General features: G+C 42.7%; 1 protein-coding gene across 1 annotated transcript in view; it reads left to right on the plus strand.

Annotated features, from left to right (window-relative positions):
• Positions 1 to 22,429, plus strand: part of Cdk6 (cyclin dependent kinase 6) — a 177,186-nt gene that overhangs the window by 72,350 nt on the left and 82,407 nt on the right. The window contains exon 3 of the mRNA XM_057771599.1: positions 14,599 to 14,766. Coding sequence (XP_057627582.1) covers positions 14,599 to 14,766 — 168 coding nt within the window. The remainder of the gene's footprint in view (positions 1 to 14,598; positions 14,767 to 22,429) is intronic.

The raw sequence follows: 22,429 nt of genomic DNA on the forward strand, positions 1-22,429 counted from the left end.
TTCCCTTTACCATTGTATCAGATAACCTAGCAGACGCACATAACCTTGCCTGTATAGGCATATGCCTTTTTCTGGTGTTAAAGTAGAATTCAGAAGTTAATGCGTCACACTAAGATTTAGTCTTTTTCACTCTTTAACTTAGATGTTAAAATTGCCCATCTTTCTAATGGCTTCCTCTCATATTGTGGGAATACTGTGTTAGTTAGCTTTCCATTTTTGTAATGAAATACCTGAGATATGGAGTATAGGTAGGAAAGGCATATTTTGGCTTATGGCTTTTGAGGTTTCAGTCCAAGAATCTATTGCTGAGGCCTGTAAAGAGACATTACTGCATAGCATGGTGATACAAGATGTCTACTTCTGGTAACCTTCAAAAAGAGAGGAAGACAGGACTGGAGAGGTGGCTTAGTGGTTAACAGCCCTTACAGAGGACCGTGTTTGGTTCCCAGCACCCACTTGACAATTGGCAGCCATCTGTCAGCTGAGTTTCAGGAGATGCACTGCTGTGTTCCAGCCCCATCAGGCTCCTGGATGTACATCCTGCACATTGCTGACACAGGCACTTCCATTCCAGTACCTCCCAGTAGGATTAAACTGAAGACCAAATCAACACACTGGCTGTTAGGATATCTCAGATTGAAATTAGTGGATATAGAATTTATTTTCCATTGGTAAATATTTGAGGAATTTTCCTGAGTTTGTTGTTTGCTTGATTTTGTTTTTTATGTCTTTAAAACAAGGTAGCACTGAACCTCTTTGCTTTGACTTAATATAAACTTGAGTTGTTGGGTCTGTGGGGTGAGTTTCCAGAGATAGAATTACTAAATCATGACATTTTTAGAACAGTGTTCACTCCCATGCTTATGTATTAATGGATGGACAGATTGATTGATTGTTTTCCCTTGTGTTGGAACCAGTCGGATTTGGGGTGTTAGGCTCTTCTTTGACCCTACAGGACAACCCCCCCCATGTGTGTTGGCTCCAAACAAGACACCATTGTTCTCTATAGTCTGTCCTCATCATTAGCCCATTCATGACACAAACTTAGGGTGAATGAAAATGGATTCACTCCAGGGGTGTCTGTGAGAAATAGTAACATAGACCGAGTACCCAAGGGAAAGATAAAATGCTGAGTGGCTAAGGAGTTGCCCACTTGCCTTCTTAGGGTACAGGAAGAGGAGGAAATGCAGAAACAAGAAAGCCACGTAAGCCCTTGGACAGGATTGTGCTTACCGTGCTCCGTGCTTGTTGAGTATGGGGGTGGGGCGGGGCTGGAGACTGTGCTTGTGTAGAGAATTGTCCGTAAGTCCTCAAGTTACATGGAGCCAGATATGATGCACTGATTGGAAGACATGTGCATGTTGGGGGGTAGTATGAAAATGGAGGGAGCATAATGGGAAGATGAGGAATAGTGCTGCCAAAGGACCAAGACTGCGGCATCTTCAGTGCTTAGTAACAGTCAGGAGAACGCTAGGAATGAGACGGTGTTGTTAGGGATCAGCTTGGGTTTGAGTGCCGCACCCCAGCTGAGGAGCTGCTGGCAGTGGATCACTGCAGGGAGTGGAAAGGAGTCAGCCGCAGTCCAGTAAGAGGCCCACATCCATGAATCTTTGAGCAGCATAAATTAGACTGATGGATTTAAAAATAAAATAGAGGCCACAAGATTAGATAGGTTGGGAATAGTCGTAGAAAGGGAAAATGTGATCAAAACACTGTACAAATTATCAAAGAACAATACAAATGTATCTTAAAATACAAAACTTAAAAATTTAAGAACAGGATGAGCAATAGAGGACTTCTGTATGAGTTAGGCTACCTTTTAGAAATATCACTCAGCATTATAGAATTAAATAAAAGATGACTAATTTAAATACGGGAGCTAGGTGTGTTGGAATGCTTTTGTCATGTCTGAGACACATTTGTGTAAAAGGGAGAAAAGGCCAAATGCTTCTGTTTGAAAAGTAATTTAGAAGCTCTCATGACTGACGTAGGTAATTTGTGAAGATTTCTGAATCCACCATTTAGTAAATTTTAGGTCCTTGTACTTTTGTATACAAAAAGAAATAGAGACTAAAGAACAGGTTTTGACAGAGTCTTTTAGAAAAGACATCATTTTGGTACAGATTGGGCTTGCTGATATAGTGGAATATTCTAGAGAATGTATCAGAAAGCATTGAAATGTGTACGTAGCTGAATCTCAACAGTTATTATGACTTGGAATGTCTCGAACTGTGACCAGTATAAAAGTTGAAGCCATGAATGATAAGTGAAATGGAAGAGGCAAGATTTGGATTCAAGTGTGTGTGTGTGTGTGTGTGTGTGTGTGTGTGTGTGTGTTCCTCATAATAAAACCCAGGGTCTTCCATGTACCAGGCAAGAGCTCTGCCACAGAGATAAATCCCCAGGGCTTGGTTTCTTGAGCTCAGGTCTCACTTAGGTTGCTCAGACTGGCCCTGAAGTTTGCAGTCCTCATGCCTTAACCTCTCTAGGGCTGCTGTAATGGATATGAACCACTCTACCCAGACCCTAAGATAGATTTGAGATATGCAGGTGCACATGAAAGTAGACAGGGAATACAACAGAAGTTCAATGTGGTAGCCGTGGTAGATAACAGAAAAGGAAATTTACGGTAGACACAGTGAAAGAGATACCAAAAGCTCAAGTGAAGCTAAAGTTTTCCTGTAAGGTTTTTGTCTCTGTTTTATTTGTAGAAATAAGGAGGGCAAGTGGTTCACGATTCCTGTAGGAAGAAATGGAAAACATTTTCATCATACTGAGAAAGACAGACACACACAGACACAGACTTGGAGCTTTAGGTGGACCCAGGAAGGTTGAAAGCAAGAGAGGCGTATTATGGAAAACAACCAGTCCTAAAGGGTCAGAGCTCAATTTAGGGAACAACACTTGCAAACATCAGTAGCACCTGGTGGGTAGATGTGCCTGCACCCTCTAAGACTCCTTTCCCTGGCCTCTTCGTGTCCTGAAGCCAGCGTTCACAGTAGCCTGCCAAATCCTTGTCACCCAGTCCTGATTGTTTGTGCTGGCCTGAAAATCCCCTCCTATTCTTGGCCCCTGTGCTCTTCCTGCCTACATGTGACCACCTGCACCCTCTTCCTGTAGATTCAAGAGGTTTCTAGTGAAGAGGGCATGGCTCTCCTCCCTCTGGCTCTCTCCTGCAGCAGCATACACCGAAGGCTGCTGAAGGACCGCTTTTTCTTTGGCGTCTCCATAAACAGCTCTGTAGGCAGCACTACCCCAGCACAGATAATGTGTGCAGATGCGTTGATGGAAAGAGGACAGATCTCCTCCCTTGCTGTGCCAGCCTCTCACCACAGCAAGGCTGCCTTTGCTTTTTCATGTGAAAAGGTACATTGTGGTACGCAATGTTTTACAACCCTTAATTTAAAAAAAAAAAAACCTTGTGAAGACTATTTTTTGACCAAATGAAGCTAAGTGTTCTTTTTAGAATTCTCTCTCGCTCCTCTCCTCCTCTTTGCATTGGGAATGCACACAGATCGGCATTAGTGGATAACGTAAGGAAATAGTATCACAGTTCTAGTTATTATTTGTGAAACTGCAAAAGCAACAGAATTAATTACATAAGAAAACTTACCTGAATTTCCCCCCAGTAGCATGTGTGTGTGGTGTATGTTTGTCTATCTGTTAGGTAACATTTAGTATATGGGTGCTGACCTGGAAGAGCCCTCAAAAGACAATTTGAAAGAAACTTCCTTCTCAGCCATTGGAGAACCTCAAAAGTTTTTTCTAAGAATAAGTTAAAAAACTTAATGTACCTTAGAAAGCTGGGTTATTTATGAAAAGAGACAGATCCTCTGCTCATTAAATAATAACTAATTTTAAAGATCCTTATAGACCTAAAACTAGCAGTCAGTAGAGTTTCAAATTAAGTACAGGCTACATGGCAGTTGATTCAATTAAAACGCTGAATATTACAGGTTCTGGCCTTTAGTGTGGGCACAGTTGTGTTTATAGATCTTAATAACAAGGATGTAGAGAGATGGGATGCTAAGGTGCCGTTGGAGAGAAGCAGAATGGCTGTGTGTTGCCAGATACCCTTGCTAATGGTGATGGTCGAGCCTTTGATTTAACGACTCAACTTCTGAACCCATTCCTCATGCTGAGAAGTTTACCACTCTACAAGAGAGCCTTGTCCACACTTTAGAGTGAGGAAACTGAGACTAGATGTTGGAAGATGAGATGTTCTCGAGCTCTCAAAAGGCATCCCAGTATAGTTAACCCATGAAAACGCAAAAGCCGCATTTGCCGTCATGATGGCTTTCTCTCATTCCTCTCTTTTCAGTATTCTGGCTCATGCTCTTGATGTATTATACCCAAAGCATATTAATAGCCTCCTTCACCTTCTGTTTATCCCACATGCTAAACTATCAATAACAACAACCTAGTTTTTTGTATTCCTTACCCACACTGACTGTAAGATGTGACACTGTAAAGTCCCCGCAGGAAGGCTGGAAGTGTGGCACCACTTAGCAATGTCTTTCTGGTGATACTGTGGCTGGTTCTAACTCCCAAGCACCATGCTTTCCTAGATCTCTGTCTGCTTGTGTTCTCTTTTACAGCACTTTCCCACAGCAGACTGAACCCTAGCCCACTACCCAGATGGCTCAAGTGCTCCTTCGTCCTCATCACTTACAAGAGCACCTGCGTCCTCTGTGGTTCTTATCACAAACCAGCCTGGAGTGTGTAGGTACAAGCTCACGTCTTCTATTCTTGTTAAAGTAAGACTTCCTTGGGCCCCTGTCTCTGGGTGCTTCTGTGTAACATTGCCTAATGCAATATCTTAGTTCTCTTGAAAAAAATGGCAGTTGGTTATATTGTGTGTAGTTTATAATATATTAAATACTTCAGTATGTAACATTCAACTTAATATGTGTAAAATATAAACATACATTATGTAATTTAGAACTTATATCTCCCTTTGGGTTTTTTTTTTTTCTTTTTGTTGGCTTGGAAACAAAGATTCACGGAAATACATGTGGCCAGCCTTAGTTCATATGACTAGTAAGCACAAACTCATAACCAAAGTGTTTAGCTTTGAATCCTCTGCATTTTCGTTCCATGGGTCGGGTGGACAGGAGGTGGAAGTAAGGTGAGAACCTCCTGCCATACTCCTCTTGCCAAGGAGGAAAGTGCTTCTGAGGCACCGTGGATGGAGCTAGAATCGTCCTGAATGTCTTGGACCATCCATTTGCGGCTGTCCACAACTGTCCTCTGCAGAAGGAGAGGGTTAGACAATCTTCTCGTGGATAGCAACTTCGGGTTCACATTACCTCATTTAGGAGGGAAGTGTGAAGTGGAGGGGGGGAGTCTCAAAAGAAGGAATTGAGAAGAAGAAGAGGGAAAGAGAAGATCCTTTGTCAGAAACAACTGCTGAAATGCGTGACACTTATTTCTTTAGGGGTACGCATTGAAATGGGAAAATTGTCACAGCATGTTCAATTTTTGTAAAAGTATCACAACACAATGTCTATAAAACCTGAATCATTCGGTCACTGACCCGCAGCCTGAGTACCTGGGCTTCTCATCTTCTTGCTTATGCAGTGCTGGGTTCTGTGTTCCGCTCTGAAGAAGTCGGCACTAACCCTGCATGCTTGTAGTTTCGTTTCCTGATGGCTTTTTACAGTGGGTTGATGAGAGCCATCGTGATGAGGTAATGATTTCTTCTTCCAGACTGTCCATTTATGTCATTGTTTTGTCCCCTGAATGTTCGCCAGTGACATTGTGGGTTTGGCTGAAAATGAGTCTCTTTTCTGCTTTATTGAGTCACCACTTCTAGAGAGAAGATAATGGAGACTCTATAAACTGCTATGTGGGTAATAAATTTATACACGAAAATAGCCGCTCAAGTTCTGCGTCTGTCCATTTAATTGAAGCAGTAGAGAGCCAGCGCTGCTAGCGAGGTCTCAGGACTTGGTTTCTGCTGAGGTGCTTTGAGGTGGCCTTCCACCTTCCCCAGCTCTGTCTTTCCCTCATGCCCAGTGACAGGCACTAAGAGGAAGGCAGTGGGGCACAGCCCAGCCCTGCTCTTTGGAACAGTGTTTATGTATGACTCTTAGAGCCTGTCTCTAATCTTTTGGTTAATTGCCCACTTTAAATTCACCATTCTTAGACCTTGCAAGGCAGCCTGAATGTTTTAAAGAATCTACCTCAAACCTTCTTTTCACGTCTTGAGAACTTGTTGCTCTTTGTGGGTTTGGAGTGTAGCATTCTCTTGTGAACTGATGCGAGAAGTCGGCTTTACTCATGCATGACTGTGTATAAAAGAGTCTCTGAAGATTGTCATCACCATTCAAAATTGATCCGAGAACACAATAGGAGCAAAGGCCTTTTGAGTTTTGAGTTAAGTCAAAAGTGTCAGCTTGGTGTTGTGACCCTGCACAGGTTTTCCCAGAAAGTGGTGGGCATGGTAAGCCCACCTGATGACTCAAGTGGGTCCCAGCATGGATCTGATGTTCTGTTTAGTCATGTGATTAACACTGTTGGACTGCTTGTGGAAGAACTGAGATTTTACAGGTCCTAGAAGTAGATCCAGCAATCCCATCTCTGAGTTTGTATCCAAATAAATTGAAAGTGGAGGTTGCAAATAAAATTACATGCCTGTTCAAAGCAGTGTGTGTCACAGAAGTCAACAAGTAGAGGCAGTCTATGTCCTTCGATGAATGAAAGGGTGGGAGGCAATGAATTTAAATACTAAACAGTCTCTAAGGAGCACTGATACATACTTATTATGGAGACTTACTCTAAAAGGAGCCACGCCCAAAGGGATACACTGTAATTCCACATACGAGGTTTCTAGAGTAAAGTCAGAGACAACATAGCTGCCAGGGTTGAGAGGAGAGGAAAGCAGGAATTGTGGTGGAGTGGTATAGAGTTCCAAGTTTTGCAAGATGAAACCGTTTCAGAGATTGACTCCCCAGTAACGTGACTGGCTTAATACTGAACATACAGTTAAAATGGTCCAAGATGGTAAGTCAGTTGTGTCCTTTACTACAATTCAAAGTGTGTGTCTCAATATTAATAATAACAAACAAAACTGATTCTGGTATGACTAGTCCTCATTGGTTTGTGAAGTCCTTTGCTTTCCCTCTGACTTCAACATCTGAGGTTTCTTGTGGGCCCAGGTCATCTTTACCGCACCTCCTATAGCCACAGCCTCCACCTGAGTTCAATCTGCTGTTACCAGGTTGTCAGGAAAACCCCTGCTTTACATGTGACATTCCTGACACGCCTTAGAACAAGATATCATGCAGATGTAGGGGTGCGAGCTTTTATTGGAGGGGCCATTGTCTTGCTGTGTAACTCACACTAGCCTCAAGCTCCAGGTCCTGAGTGTTCAGATTACAGGCAGGTGCCATGGTATCCTGTTCTGAAGGAACCATAATAACATCTTTGCAATGAACATGGCTTTCAGGGACCGTGTTGGTGTCCATGGCTCTGGTTACCACCGAAGGCCTGGATGTCTGTGGTCTGTGCTGCCACCTGAAACCATGTTGATGTCTGTGGCCAATGCTGTATAGCCAGAAACTATGTGGAAGTTCATGACCAGTGCTGTCACTGACTCGATGACTGCAGACTCACCATAGAGAATGGGGGACACAGCGTCTTCCACCCCCACCCCCACCCCACCCCCGCAAAAGACATAGTCTAGACACAAAGCCAGTCAAGAAAACTGTTTTTTTTTTTTTTTAAACAATTGTTTATTATACAAATCCAACAAAGGTAAAACTGCATCAGGGAAAGTCTAGGAAACACCACCATACAACAATGGCACTTATGGATGCAGAATTGACAACTAGAAAATAACCTGGTTACCAACTTCAGTGAGAACTGAACACTTCAAAGGAAAGGAAGGCTATGGGCACATTTATTCTACTTGATTCCTGGTATAAATGAGATCTATGGAGATAGAATACAAGTGCTCATGCTTGGAGCAAAACCCTCCTGAGTGTAAAGGCTGAAATCTGAATTGTAAAATTTTTAGGAAAAGGTAAACTCTCTATTGAAACTTGGCAAAGTGTTTTACCTGGACTATATACACTTATCCACAACATGCTTGTGTAACTTCTTGACATACAAAATAGGCTCTCAACATCCAGCTAAATATGCTTTTAAGTGGAAGGTCGTAGCCCCGTCACACCTGGGCACATCTGTAGATGGGCTCTTTATGTTGCCTCTGCTCTTTCTGCACCGTGACTGCACTGCTTTCTCGACCATTTCTAAAGCGGCCTTTAGAAGACATTCCAGTTGGAAAGGAAGATGAGCTTTGGAGAAATTCTCTTAGAAGCCTGAGCTTAGTGCTTCTGTTGATAGCTTTGTTTGGGGCACCCTGTTCCTTGAAATGCCAAGGCTTCTGGTGTCAACATAAAGTGGACCACACACACTGTCCACAGACATCTTGACACGTTTTGTTTAGTTGGTTTTGTTACATCTTACATTATGCAGAACTATTTTTGTATAAATTGTTTAAAAATTATTTATGTAAGATTTGAATGCATACCAGTGTTTTTATTGTTTAGATTGCCAACTTTCCTTCAGGTAGGGAGAACTTAACCTGTTTTTGGTTTTTTGAGACAGGGTTTCTCTGTAACAGCCCTGGCTATCTTGAAACTAGTTCTGTAGACCAGGTGATCACAGAGATCCGCCTGCCCTCTGTCTTCTGAGTGCTAGGATTAAAGGTGTGTGCCACCACTGCCTGGCTTTGGAGAGAACTCTTTAAAATTGTGATAAAATTGTGATAGGGATGTTCTTCCCAGCTGATGGCTTCCTTGGGGTGGGGCGGGGAAGGACCAGTTTTCTTCAAGGATTTGGCCACTTAGATTTGACTATGGCTCGTGGGCACATGGACAACACAAATTAGACTTGGTATATTTTTCTTTTTTTCTCCTCCTTTTGTTTTGGGGGAGGTCACAAGTGTGGGGGGTGGACCTGGAAGGACTGGAAAGTGAACGTGATTGAGTATATTATGTGAAATTTCCAAGTAAACAATAAAAATATTGTTAGTAAAAAAGAACATGGCTTACATAGGGAGAAAAATAAGTAGTACTGTCCATAAATTGCATCTTATTTTTAATTTTTGAATGAATGTTTGTATATTTTTAGAGATTAACTTTGAGAACATAAATAACCCAACGCTAAATTAGTGGGGGGGGGAGGTATCACCAGAATTACTCATTTTAAAATTGCCATTTCTGAGACTAGTCAGAGGGTTTATGTTGGGTATTTCAATATCAGTAAGAATTAACTTGTGCTATCAGTAATTGGAAAATAGGGCCCATCATAAGGCTTTTTCAGAAAGATTTTTAGTTTGCTTATTCTTATTTAAAGAAATAAACAGAGTCAACTCCAGGACTACTAAAAGAAACCTTTGATTTGCAAGCCTTAGAGATCCCTGGAATTCAGACTGAGGTCTGGAGTCTTTGAAGGAGCAGCCAAAGGCTGACTTCCTTGTCGGCCACTGTCACCCAGAGTCAGACTCTCTCTGCCATAGGATCCTGTGAAAACACACTTCCTGTCACATGGCTTAGAAAGAGAGAGTGTGTGTGTCTTGTCATCCCCCCTCCCCCCTTGACAGCTCACCACAAGAATAGCTAGATGGTCAGGCTGTTTGTACCAAACTGTCCTGGATGAGTAACAGGGAGACACATCAAGGTGTGCTCACCTTGAAGAGCACGTTGGGCACACCCCTAGGTTCATCAGCTTCTGATTTCATTGCACTGCACTTGGGACAGGTGAATTTAGATTAAGATCTTGAGCTGACTGAAAGTGTCTTACACCGTGAGACAGTGGTTCTAAATCTCCCTGATACTGCCACCCTTTAACAGTTCCTCATGTTGCAGTGACCCCAATCATAAAATTATTCAAGTTGTTACTTCATAACTGAAAATTTGCCACGGTTGTGAATCCTAGTGTAAATATCTGTGTCAAGGACGTTTGACAGCCCCCCAGGGGTCGCAGCCTACCAGTTGAGGACCTCTGCTGTAAATTGAGATAAAGCACATTGACAATCCTTTGACTTCTTTATAAAAATGGTTCTGGCGACTGAAGCAGATTCTTAATTAAATTATACGGTAGTTCATTCATTTGTATTGTCCTGCAGAGTTGGAACAATGTCTTAATGTGGTGCCTGAGTAGTGTCTTCCACTGCCTCCCCTTCCCCCAGACAAGGTTTCCCTGTGCAGCCCTGGCTGTGCTGGAACTATCTCTGTAGACACACTGGCCTTGAACTCCAGAGCCGCCCGTTTCTGCCTCCTGAGTACTGGAAGAGTAGTAAATTCTTACATAGACCAATTCTCTCCACATGTCATTAGCATGGAGTGAATGTGAATAAGGGGATGTGGATCATACTGTTTAATCCATGCTTGGATATTATTTTGGAAAGTCACATTAGCCTTTAAACAAAGAGCTTGACCTCTTTGTTTGGTACTATAGGTACCAAAACAGCACCAAATAATAATTAATGACATACCTCAAGAAGGAAGACTACATAGCCACTAAGAGTTACATTGTATGAAACAAAGTAGAAGAATTTTGTTTAATTTACACAATATTCTCCATAATTTGTTGTTGTGGCGTATGTGTGTGCGTGTGCGCGCGCATGCGAGTGTGTGTATAAGGTCTGAGGACAAACGGTTGGAGTCACTTCTCTCCTTCCACTGTCGGTTCCTGAGGTTGAGCTCCGATCATCAGCTTGTACTGCAAACACTTCTACCCAGAGAGCTATTTTACCGCTTCAATAATTTTTGGGTTTTTTGAAACAGGGTTTCTCTGTGTAACATCCCTAACTGCCCTGGAACTAGCTCTTGTAGACCAGGTTGGCCTCGAACTCACAAAGATCCACCTGTCTCTACCTCCCGAGTGCTGGGATTAAAGGTGTGTATCACCACCATCCGGCTATAAATTGTATTTTTTAACACTATAAAATAAAGTATACAGGTAACTATTATTTAAACATTTTATTTTTATAAATGTAATGTTTGTGATTTTGAAAAGAAAGTAAAAATGTCCACAAAGATTATTTGACAGTGAAATTTTCTCTGTTCTCTTAGTAGTTAGAGCATAAGCAGGACTTTTCCTCTTCCTCTGTTGTGTACATCTCTTCTTTAAGTGCACGGTCATACATACTTGTTTTTCATTCTATGATTAAGCTTGTAATGACTACGCTAGAAGACAAAACCAGTGCATACTTTTTTACTCTATAGTACAAGCTTTTTGTAAATTCATGTGGGCTTTATCAATTAATAAATTAGTTCAAGTTTTTAAATTTTATGTTCTGAATTGTCTACTTGAGTTGTCTGACCAGTGCAACATGAATCAGGCAGATTTATTCCCTGTGCTACTTTAAAAGAAAGATGCTCTGTGTATCGGAAGTTTAGATAATGAGCCAGCGGGACATTGCCTGAAGTCAGTCATGCTTTTTAAAAATCCGGTGCTAACAAGCTCTGCGCATGGTTTCTAATAACGATCTTTTGCCTTCGCATCCTGTGTCTCCTCTCACACTGCTGTTTACTCGCGGCAAGTTCTTTGACTAACGTCAGTTCCCACGTGTTGCAAGGCCACCCCTCACAAGAGCAGGTCTTCTTCAAGATACCCACATTTGGGAGCTAGAGAGTATCTCAGAATGCCCAGCAGGGGATCTCAGAAATCATGTCCATACCCCTGTATCGTTGTGAATCCCCTCTTAGCACCTTGTTCACACTAACCTTACAATTGACTGATGTGCATCTGGCTTTCCCAGAAAACAGGAGACAACACAGCCATTCTCATCTTAATAAAGTTCCATGTGTTAAATGCTCACCGTGTGCCTGAAACAATCCTCCCCTGCTGCATGCCTTGATTTGAACCTCCTATTAGCAAAAGTAAATGCTATTTTTTCCATGCGACACCTAGAAAAACTAAGGATTTGATTTTAAGCAGACAGAATTCTAAACTTCAGAAAGTGAATCCAAAACCAATGTTGTTCTCAGTAAACTGGTTTAGTGATTGTATTATTTTCCTTTTGCCCTAACTAAATATTAGATAGAGGCAATTCAGTTAGAGATAGGTCACTTCATTCGTCCATTCATTCATTTTTTGAGGCGGGTTAATTTTGTCTCACTGTTTAGAATGTCCTGTCATAGTGAGGAAGGCACAGTATCAGCGACAGGACACAGCCCCGACGTAACATAAGTCACATAAGTAACATAAGGTGACAACCAAGAAGCAGAGAACTCAAGCCAAAAGTGGGCCAGCTACCCTCGGCATTTCTCCTGGCCTAAGGCAGCTGTCTCCCAAAGCCTCCCCAGCCTCTACCCCCAGCCCCGACCAATATGGGACTATCAGTAGGGAACCTCATGTTCAAACACATTGAACCTATGAGGAATAGTTCACATTCAGATCACAGCACATCATCCCTTGCCCTCAGAGGCTCGTGGACACTTCATAATTAATACTAACTTTACTCAACCTAGCTTTAAGAATCCCCATCTGGAATAATTCAAACACTGTCCAGAAATCCAGTCTCCTGAGACTCAGGGCAGATTCTTAACTGTGAGCCCTGTAAAACCAGAAGACAAGTTGTATTCTTACAGTGCACAGTAGCATGGGATAGACACTCTCATTCCAAAAGCGAAGAACAAGAGACTAGCAAGGAATGCTTAGACCAAAGCAGGACTGAAACCTGTCAGGCAAACACCAAACCCTGGTGCTCCACTCCCAACCTATGGGCCTTCGGTGGCGTCATCTGAGATCCCATGACCTTGAGTAGCCACTTGCCTGTGGCACGCACAGCCGGCTCAGTGTCTGCAGTCTTTCTCATCGAATGTCCCGGACTCTTCTCGCCTCCGTCTTCCTGTAGTCTCCATTGAAATCTCAGCTCCTTCTCTTCCATGGCTTCACAGTGGGAGCGTCTTAGATTGTCTCTCCAGTCACTCCAGCCCTGTCACACACTGGCCTTTTCTCTGGAGTCTTGGGGTGAGCTTCCATTGCCGCGTAACTCGTGTTCTGATGCCAGCTTCTGGTGCTGCCTTGCCCTCCAGGAGTATGGCTGCACTGGCCTCCAAGCACCCGCAGCCACACCAGAGGAAGGGCTTCTCTGTGCAGCCCTTTTGAGGCAGGGCATCTGAGTAGTGGCATTCTTCATTTGGGCTTAGTTTTTACATTGAAGGTTCTCCTTTTAAATAAAAGATTCCCAAATGAGCTTACAGTTTTATACTCCGACATCTTCAATGGGTGGGATCACTGGCAGAGCACCTTTCTGTCTGTCTTTGTATCATCGCTCTCTCCCGACGCGCTCCTCAGCCCTGGTCACACGTCTAAAGGGTCTCTGCTCTTTATTTTCAGATGTTTCTCTTTATCGTTCTGTTCTGGTTTTGGTTTCGAATTCCTGCTCTAAACCTAACAGTAAGCAGCGACCACACCATTGCCTGGATGTTCTGCCAGACAACCCAATAGGTTTGAATTGAGCTTCACTGGGATATTCAGGGTACAGTAGAACTCAGCCATATTTATATTTTGCCAATGACCTGTAGCTCTGGCCTCCCACACTCCCGCTGGAATGTCTGGTGAGATCTGCTCACAGCGTTCCAGGACTGCAGCCTCCCGGTCAGGTTTTTCACAGCAGGCGTCTCACTTATCATCTGTCATACCAGTTTTAGTTTTCCTTTTGTTTATCTTTGGTTTTTCAAGACAGGGATTCTCTGTAGCTTTGGGGCCTGTCCTGGGACTTGGTCTGTAGACCAGGATGGCCTCGAACTCAACAGAGATCTGCTTTCTTCTGCCTACCGAGTGCTGGGATTAAAGGCGTGCGCCACCACTGAACAGCTCCAGTTTTCTATACTAGTAGTTGTTATGTTGGTATCTATCTTGCGCTATCTAGCTAGGAGCTACTTAGGGAAGAAGAAGTTGATTTTGTCTCAGAGCTTAGAGGATACCAGCCGTTTGGGAAGTGAACAGCTCAAGGTCAGGGTGGAGAAAACAGGAGACATGTTTGTTGGTCTATCTGTCTGCATCATCATAGCTGGATAAACAGCCAGAGAAATTAAACAGCAGGCCTTGTCTTTTGTGTGTCTTTCTTCATTTAATCAATCAAGGATGATTTCAATTGTGCTTTCACTTCAGAGTTGTGACCTTGAGCCACGTTTGGAACTTACTTCAATATATCAGATTCTTGACATGAAAATTCACCTCAGTGTTATGGCTTAGACCAAATAGGTTGCTAAACAGAAAACATTTAGAAACATGCTTGACTGTTTGCCATATATTGACTGTTGAAATAACTTAATAAATAAAAGTGTATAAAATAAAATGCATTCCCCTTGGTCCATCTCCTAGTTCCCCTTCTTAGCATTAACCGGCAGCGCCTTCCAGAGTGATTCGTATACCGTAGAAATGACTGCTAAGATGTCCTTTCGCTAATGAAACACAAGGTGGGAGCTAAGTATTTCACAGTGTTCTAGAAGATGGGAGCGTGACAAGAGAGGAGACTAGCCTTCATCTCAGGTCTGCTGGGGACGCAGTGTCTTTTATAGCACCTGAACTGCTTGCAGCACCCACTGACTTTTGCATGTTTGTTATTTCTTTTAGGATATGATGTTTCAGCTTCTCCGAGGTCTGGACTTTCTTCATTCTCATCGAGTAGTGCATCGTGACCTAAAACCACAGAATATCCTGGTGACCAGCAGTGGACAAATCAAACTGGCTGACTTTGGCCTTGCCCGCATCTATAGTTTTCAAATGGCCCTGACGTCAGTGGTGAGTAAGAGCACAGTCCGTTCATTACACTTTTCTTGTCTGAAATGACAAACTGCCCGCTTCATGTTCCTAATGGAATGTCTTTGCACGTTTTGCCAGCAGCGGGGAAGGAGAAAGGGCTTTCCTTACTATGGATACATCTGACTGGGTTTGTTGAGAAAAGCCTGTTGGCATCTTAGCCATGGATAGCACTCAATTACAAATTTGTAAGTGCTTTTTGCTATAACTTGTGATTTTAGAGTTGTGTAGATAACGATGGGAGAACACCTGGCCAGGGTCAAGATAGAGAAGGCAGGAGACATGTTACCTGCCTGCAGCAGTGTGACTTGAGAAACAGCCACACAGCCTTCACAGGTGGGCTAAGGCAGTCCCTGAAGCTGTGACGCCATCACAGTGAACTTGAATGACCTCTGAATGATGAATGAGTCGCACTGCCTAGCCAGGTGAAGGCTTTCTGTGGGCCACAGTAGAGACAACCTGAACCCTTGTTTTGGCAAAGAGCTTAAGCTTCAGAGCCGTAACAAGTCCTTCCTTTAATTAACTCCTGTTTCTGTTTATAGCTCGTCTTGTTGAATTCTACACTCAGGCTCTAAGAGGAGCACCCCAGTAGTTAGTATTAATAATCCTTTTCTTTGAAAATCCTGCTTGGCATGAAGTAAATCCATGAGTAGATGGAATGAGCAGCGCAGAGTTTCCTTGTTGTGTTAATAGCGGGGCAGGGGATGGATGCAGAGAGTACAGCTGTCAGAATGTGCCCTCAGACAAATCAAATTACAGCTTAGGAGACAGAGTCCATCCTCAGCCTCAAAGAGTTTCTGAAACCAGACCTGGCTTGGTGGGTGCTATCGCTGAGAAATGTGAGGTGGCATCCTTGGTCATTGTTGGGACAGGATGACACAGCTCCATCCCCTGACGGTACACACAGAGAAACAGGCAGCAGCAGCTTCCCCCGGTTCCTGCAGGGTTACATGCAAAGTTCAAGTCTGGAAGTGGAAACCATGGAGAAAAGTAACTTGGTCAGAAAGAGCCTCCACATTACAGAAAGGTTTCTGGTCCTCTCTTTTCCTCTCTCTGCCAAGCACAGATGCCACATGCTAAAACTCCCTTCCATTCCCAGTGCTGGATATTTCCCTAAGGCTCTGGAGCAAACGGAAATCCTACCTACCCTGTGTTTGCCAGTGCCTTAGAGAAGACAAGGCCAAAGCACATTTAAAAGATGCCTTAGCATTGGGTGGAGTGAAGCAAACCTTTATGTAAGGGCACCAGAAAGGGCTGCATCTGTGGGCTTCCCCAATGGGAAGGGTGAGGTAGCCTTTGAGTTTCCTTAGGAAGTTACTGTCCTTGTTTTTGAGGGACCCTGGGGAGAAGTTTGAATAGACTTTGTGACTGAGGGACTCCTTGGGGAGCGAATGAGGGAAACTAGTCCTTGGGCACATTAATTGGGGGAAGGATGAGCTGAGCCACTAGGATTCTTCATCTTAATCCCCCTAAATTGGCACTAATAAAAATAACTATGAATAAAAACAGGAAATCCAGATGGGTTTTGTTTTGGTATTTTGATTGTTGTTAAATTTGAAGAATGGTAACGCAACTTGTGAGTAACTTCAGTTGATAATGCATTCTTGCCGGAAGTTGATATTTTTAAAGAGGAAAATGCTATTTCATATCCTAAGAAAAGGGCAATGGCAACCAGATCTGATATTTGATGTCTAGTTTGTATTGTGTATTCTAAATTTACTATAGTGACATAATAGAAGGTGTTAGCAACTGGGAAAGATTTTACTTGGAATTTAATGACAATATTGACAGGCATGTTTTCTTTAGGGACCTGCATTTAAAAAATTTCCACTGTTAGTATTTTTTCTCCTTACAAGAAGAATCCATACAATTATGATGCTTTAATTTTTCATACACATACAAGAACAGAATTACTGTCTTTCAAACTGAGCTGCTATGCTAGTTTTAGTGTTTTTTTTTTTTTAATAGGCTGCACTCCAACTGCTTAGAAATACCCATTTTACAGTAGGCTATGTCCCATAGGGAAATTGAAAGCCACATACTATGCAGAGTGACTAAATATTTGCAAGTTACCTGACCCGGGACCACCATCTCAACTGCTGTGAAAAACATGTGACTGTATTGCTGACCTTCCAGGCTTGACTCTCACACCCCTTTTTTGTGAACCCCTGCAGAAACTGACTGTTCTCTACTTAGGATTACTAAAAGATTGATTCTGTGAGTCAGGTGCGTGCACCTGTGTACCAAGGCAGCCAGACGAAGGAGTTGGATCCCTAGGAGCTAGTCACTTGTAGGGTGCCTGGGGGTGGGGAGCCAGGGCTCCAAACTCCAGTCCTCATGATTTCTCAGCAGTCACCATTAACCTCTGAGCCTTTTTCCAGTCCCTAGAGAAATAGCTTTCATATAAACCCATTCTGGTGGTAGTTATCTGGGGCTTTTATTTATAAAGTGGTAATGCATTTAAAGAGAGATACTCCCTCTTGTTCAACCTGGGTGTTGTTTGCATGAGCATTTAGGGAATACTTCTTAACGAATAAGTTAATAAATGCCAACATGGGGATGCATGCATATTGAATCATAAGAAAAAAAGGGAAAGAATTGCTTATACATTTAATGGTCGCAGTATTCCACATCGCTATCCTCTGGTGTTATGCTGAAGGACTTAGTGAAATATACACTTTCAAATGCTCACGCTCATTTTTACCATGGTGTTGACTGAGTCATTGGCAGGAATTTCTGTGCACACCAATGCCGTTATTGGGCCCCGTGTTAGGACTAGAGGATGGTTGGAACTCGGGTCCACAGTGAGTTGAAATCTTAAATTTACAGTAATCCTTTTTGCTGACTTCATCATCGGGGTGGGCCAAACTTTCTATCCTGAACAGGAAACGGAGGAGGATACCAGTATATGTGATTATTATACTTCTACTTTTTTAGGACATTATTTTTTTTAACTCATTGTGTTTTGATGTTAGCAAGCTTTAGAAGAGTTTCTGTATTCTTCAGAGATAATTAACATCTTCCAAATAAAAGAATAGAATTACTAGAAAGTTTTTATTCTTCAGCTTTCCATGTGGACACATATGTATGAGTTTTGCTTTTTGCTTGTTTTGTTTGTTTGTTTTGATCATTAAGAATAGCTTGTATTCTGTGGTCTTTGTAAAAACTTTGTGATGTTTTCACGTGTAACTTTCCTCCCAAGCTTATATTCTGCATCCACCCTTATCTTCAGTATTAAAGATGTTCATGACCTCAAAACATTTTCCCCACGTAGAAATCACCAAAAACAATAATAAACCCAGTAAGATTGTTAGACATAAAAGTACAGAAACAAATCACTTGCAGGTTTTCAACTGCAGTAATAAGATTCTAAATATTGCATTGCTTAGTTATCATTCATTTACCACTGGAAGCCTGACACCATTTGAACTGCATATACTTCCGACCAGTGCAGGGTGTGTGCATGCATGCGCGTGTGGAGTGGGGTGTGCGTGTGTATGTCAGTGTTGTTAGCACTTGGTAAACACTAAAGAAACTATTCCGTTTCAGAGAATTTTATATGCTTAGAAAAAGAAAGGAAATGAGGTTTTGACTTTCAGTCAGCAGACAATCATCCATACGTGCCAGGCTCTGTCTGTACACCTGAGAGACAATGCTGAGCTAAAGCCAACTAGGTCTTTGCTCTCATAGCTTACAAGCAGAATTGGGAGATGAGGCTGAAAGAGATGGCTTAGCAGTTAAGAGCACTGGCTGCTCTTCCTGAGGACCCAGCTTCAATTCCCAACACCCACACAGCAGCTCACAACTGTTTGTAACTCCAGTTCCAGACACCAATGCACATAAAATAAATTTAAAACAAAAATATTTGGAGTCAGATCTGAATATAGCAGTCACAAGACACCAATGCACATAAAATAAATTTAAAATAAAAATATTTGGAGTCAGATCTGAATATAGCAGTAACACAATGTAATATATCCTTACAAACCAAGGAAAGGCCGGGAGGTGGTGACCCATGCTTCTAATCCCAGCACTCTGGAGGCAGAGACAGGCGGATCTCTGTCAGTTCAATCCTGGTCTACAGAACAAGTTTCAGGGCAGCTAAGACACAGAGAAACCCAGTCTCAAAACAAGAGACTGAGGAAAATGCAGTGAAGGAGAGATGAGAGCTCTGTGGGACCACACAACTCCTGGGTTTACCCAGGCTGGAGTCAGAGAAGCCCACACCATTTACCTGAGCCAGAATATGGGGTGTTGACAAGGTCACCCTCCTTCCAGAAGCTGTCTGTCTGCAGGTCCATGGGATGTGTCGTGCATCCAATCTTCTGTTCATCGCATGACACCCAGTTGGTATGTCAAGTGACAAAGTGAAGTAGGACCAGAGGTTAGAGAACAGCGTCATCTTTTACACAAGAAAGGGAATTCTTTTATGTTTCTTCTCCGTGCATGTTGTATTTACTGTGGAGACCTGGCAGGCTTTGTGCCTTGGCTTCAGCAGCAAGTTGCTCCCATAGAAGCCTCCAGAGGCTGCCAATGAATACTGAATGGCTCAAACCAAGAGCCTTACACGAGTATCATGGAAAAACCCCAAAGCCCTGCCACCTGGGCACCTCAGAAAAGTTCGGGTCACGCCTCGAAGTAGGAAAGCCTCCTGTGACTCCTTCCTGTCCCGATATCTTGCCATGACACAGCCGGGTCTGTTTTGTTAAAACTTCCAGTTGCCAGTACGTATTTCCTACCTAACAATGGGGTGTTTGTGCCGGTTTCGTTTTCACTTTCACCAGTGAGGAACGTGGAACACAATGGGGGCTGGGCAGAGCTGGGAACAGGACATGTTTTCTTTAGGATTCCCAGAGCCGCGTATGTGGAAAATGTCTGAGCCAAAACAAACATGAAAACCCATCCAGATCCTCTGCTGCTCATTCTCAGTGGCAATAAAACCTGTCTGAGTTGCCGTCTGATCAGTGAGCCCTGCCTTACAGTAACAGCAAACATTGATGACCACTGTGTGAGTTTCCCCCGAGTAGTAAGAGAATGAATTCTGCACTGTGCTGAAAACCGCCGTAGGTGGGTGTGCTTATGTATGGGTATCTGATTACAGCAGCTCTGCTTGCGAGGTGAATCAAATTACTGTTCTCCTTGTCTGTAAAAGATAGGCTTTCATTTGGCTCACCCAAGGCTAGCTCCTTCATAAGTGGTGATTGTTGTGAATTAGTTCGGGACAAAAGCAGTTGAACTATAATGTGCCTGCCTAGGGGGTCTTCTACCCAGAGGAAGGACCAGAAGTGTTTCACATGTTCCGTCCACGTTCAGCCAGCGTGTCCCGTCCAGGTATGGTGTCCATAGAGTCTGGCAGTCTCCTGCCTGTTGATATATTGTCATAAATACACCATCTGATGTCACTCGAATCTCAGAAGCCTGAAATCAGACGTTAGTGTGACGACAGCACACGTGTTACAGTTGATGAGCCCAGATGCTCTCCCGGGGACACAGGTCGACAACAGATACACTTGTCTTTTACCTTTAACAGTTTTTGAGTACTTTCTGTACTGAGTCAAGGAATGATCTGAACCTTGTGTAATAAGACAGCTCAAAGGTAGTCTTTCCAGACGCAGCCTTTGAGGCACAGTCCTTGAAATTGAATGTAAAACAATGTTTCTATAACTCGGTTTTTGTGTCTTCTTCCATTCTTGGGATGTGTGAACTCTTGTTTTCAGCTGTCACAACCACCGTGTAAAGCAGGGGGAGGTAGCCATATCTTCCTTTTGTCTGGGCTTTAATAATCGCATAGTGGAGGTCAAGATGTTAACTGAAATTTTGTAACATTGGCTTATCTGTTTTTATTCATTCAATTCAAATTTTACATGGAGTGAATAAATGAATGAGACGTCATGATTCTCTAGTACCTAAGTAATGAATTCCCACCTCTGTGGTTTGTTTACAGCCTATCTCCTACCTACTTCTCTCTCTCATCTCCACCCGTACACATCAATATATTACTCATTGCCTGATACCACCAAGTGTTTTATTGTTCTTTGAACTTGCTTCACAACTCCCTATTTCCACAAATAAATTAGTCCATACATTTCCAGCTTGTACTATACAGCCCGCATCATTGTATCATTTATGAGCACCTAGACCCAGATTTCATCTGATCGCCCCAGTCGACTGTCGTCTCTGTGATAACTCAAGCCTCACGAGCACCAAAGGAGTAACGCTTATATTTTGAATGTCTGTCTGGGTCTGTCAGATTTTTGTCCTTCCCTAACCTGTGCACTTTTGTTTTGTCTGTGCTGTACCTTTATATAAAAACTGAGTTCTCAGACTGTTTGGAGAAATCATGTCAAGAAATGGTTGACAGTGCCTCCTTTATCATCAGATATTTGACTTGGTCCATGTGGACACTGAGAGTATTAGAGATATGTTTCTGTCTAATATTCTCAATTTGTACAGGTCTCCAAAGACGAAGGTCAGTTTTCTACATGATTATAGTAGATTTCTAGCCTGATGTTGACTTGACTGTCAGTGAAGATCTTTGGTGTTTGAGCCCACCCTTTTATTCTCGAGTTGAACTCTCCTTTCCTTTAGAGATTGGAATGCAGGGTGAGTGATGCTGCTGGGCCTCGCACCTGCAAGGGCGCTGATGATTTTTAAATCCCTCATAAATATGGAGGTTAAAGTTGACAGTTGGCTGTGGACGAATAATCTACCTCTGTGTCTTTGGGAAACATCCAAATGAAAGAAGGGGAAAGTGTAAGAAAATTTACTTTAGTGCTGCTCATGTGTTTATTCTGAAGGCTTGGCAGAGTCTAAAAATGGGGCTGTAAATTTAACAGCTCAACCATAAAAAACCCAAAATAAGGAATAAGAAGCTCTACAACTTTTAGCTTTGGATACTAATATAAAATTCCAGATTTATCTTCTTCTGACATTTGATTTTTTTTTTATTTTTAAAACCCCTTCCTTTTCTTCTCTCCCCCTTTTGTTTTGATTAATTACGTTGTAAAGGTTACCCGTGCTCTGCAGTGTGTGGACTTGTTTTGCGAGGACAGTTGGTAGAGGTCAGGTGGCATTGAATACAGTGTGCACCGTGTAAAGGCTGGGTGACCTCAGTGAGGCAGGCACCTCACATAGTATCCGTTCTTGTGGGAAAATATGCCTCAGTGGCTTACTGGCACTGGGTTCGGAATGTGGCATTTAAAAGTACCTTTTTACAGTGGGAAAGAATCCTGTCAAGAATAAACAGTCTTGACCTTGTTAAATGGGCCAAAGTCTGTCTGTAATCTAGTTCCAGAAAACTAGCTTTTACTATTTTAGAGAAAGCAGATCTTGGAGGAGTGGATGTGGCTAGGACGATATAACTGGAACATTTGCAAAGAAAAGGAAAAGTTGCTATCAAGAATGTGAAGTGAATTCCTAAACTAATGATCGCCACTTGTTCTCCTGAGAATGTCTTTACCTGACTATAAGACACGCACTTCTGCAGAGCGGGTGGAAGGAAGGAACCTCGATTGGACAGAAAAGCTTACTTTTTTTTCCTGAAAAGACAGGACTGACTTAGAGAAGGGGACCGTAGGAGCAGTCATGCATACAGATCACTGTGGGAAAACGGCAATTCTGGGTAGATAGTGATGTTTAAATTCCC

This window comes from Chionomys nivalis, chromosome 1 (genome assembly GCF_950005125.1).
Source record: "Chionomys nivalis chromosome 1, mChiNiv1.1, whole genome shotgun sequence".
Lineage (NCBI taxonomy): Eukaryota > Metazoa > Chordata > Mammalia > Rodentia > Cricetidae > Chionomys > Chionomys nivalis.